Source organism: Frankliniella occidentalis, unplaced genomic scaffold (genome assembly GCF_000697945.3).
Source record: "Frankliniella occidentalis isolate FOCC.00 unplaced genomic scaffold, Focc_3.1 Scaffold62, whole genome shotgun sequence".
NCBI lineage: Eukaryota > Metazoa > Arthropoda > Insecta > Thysanoptera > Thripidae > Frankliniella > Frankliniella occidentalis.
This window is the reverse complement of record NW_026267192.1, coordinates 1,204,192-1,205,446: the sequence shown is the minus strand read 5'-3', so window position 1 is coordinate 1,205,446 and position 1,255 is coordinate 1,204,192. Positions and strand designations below refer to the sequence as shown.

Below are 1,255 nucleotides of genomic sequence, written 5' to 3'. Positions count from 1 at the left end.
TCTGGCTCTGACATTTCTCAAATAATACATGGCACACACCATATATTTTCTTACAAAGCGAAATTTCATAGTGCTGAAGAGATGTTTGAAGGATAGAATAACTTTTGGTTAGTCGGATAACACTCTCCATATGAACAGCATTGGAATCTTGCTTGCCATCTTGAAGCACTGTGATATTATTGCGCTTTCTATGAGTGGTAAACAGAGAAGAAATGTTGTTTGCAACAATTTTACTTGATAGCAAGGTTTGGACACTTACTCTTTGGTTATGACTAATATTTTGTGGGCTGGAGGAATTGCCTTGATTTTGCTCAGAAATCTTGGTGCATCTACTTGTACTTTTCTTCTCTGGTGAAACTTGGTTTCTTTTATCAAGAGGCACATTGACAATAACTCTAGGGGAAGTGTATAATTTCTTGAGATAAAAGTCTACCAATGTAATTTTTGGCCATTCAATGCATTTGCTCCAAACTCGATGCATGAAATTTACCCATACGACAAATAGTTTCTGAACATCTAATGCATCTATTCCAAACAGTAACCCAAGTTCGTAATTTTCCTTATTTCTCTTCAATTTAATGATTGCTAGAAAGAGCTGATCTTCTATTGGTATCGAAAAATCCAAAACTTCATTAGGATAATACTGAATTAAATCTGATGGGGGGCAAAGGCTATGAAATATTGTTTTAAATTTGGCATAAGATCCTAGTCCAGTGTAAAAAAAAACTGCTTCAGGATTCCCCCTGAAGTTTTCAATAGCAAAGAAACGAAAGTCTTTCTGAGTTCCTACAGTTACGTGAGTTAACAGCTTCTTCCGATTGTTTGTAACCTGCATTTGTGAATTACTGTTTCCATTTTTTGTTGCTTCCAAGACATGCTTTGGCATTTCCAGTACAGATTTAGTCATGGGTTTAACTACTGATGCCACGGTTCTTCTAAATATAGATGGAACTGCTGTTTTCTTGAGAAATTTGCGAGTAAGCGCAAGACCTGAAATGGTATAAAATTAAAATGATACAATCCTTTCGTAGTCACCCAATGCCCTCAGAATTTAAATCTCACCAGTAGTAAAAGATTCAGAAATAAAATCTTCAGGTTGGAAGTGAGCTCCACACAGGGAAAGAACTTTCTTCACAACATATCCGCCTCCATCACGATTCAACGCTGCTTCCCACAGTGCACGTCTTTTAGGGTCGATTGGAAAACGATGGGTAGCCACTCCATCGCACCCAATTGCACAGCACGTTCTCACCAT

General features: G+C 37.5%; 1 protein-coding gene across 1 annotated transcript; it reads right to left on the bottom strand.

Annotated features, from left to right (window-relative positions):
- Positions 1-65: 65 nt before the first annotated feature.
- Positions 66-1,255, bottom strand: LOC127749517 (uncharacterized). Its single transcript, XM_052267992.1, has 3 exons — positions 1,063-1,255; positions 124-990; positions 66-73 (listed from the first exon to the last, which is right to left on the bottom strand). Exons 1-3 carry the CDS (start codon positions 1,253-1,255, stop codon positions 66-68), a joined length of 1,068 nt encoding a protein of 355 aa, XP_052123952.1.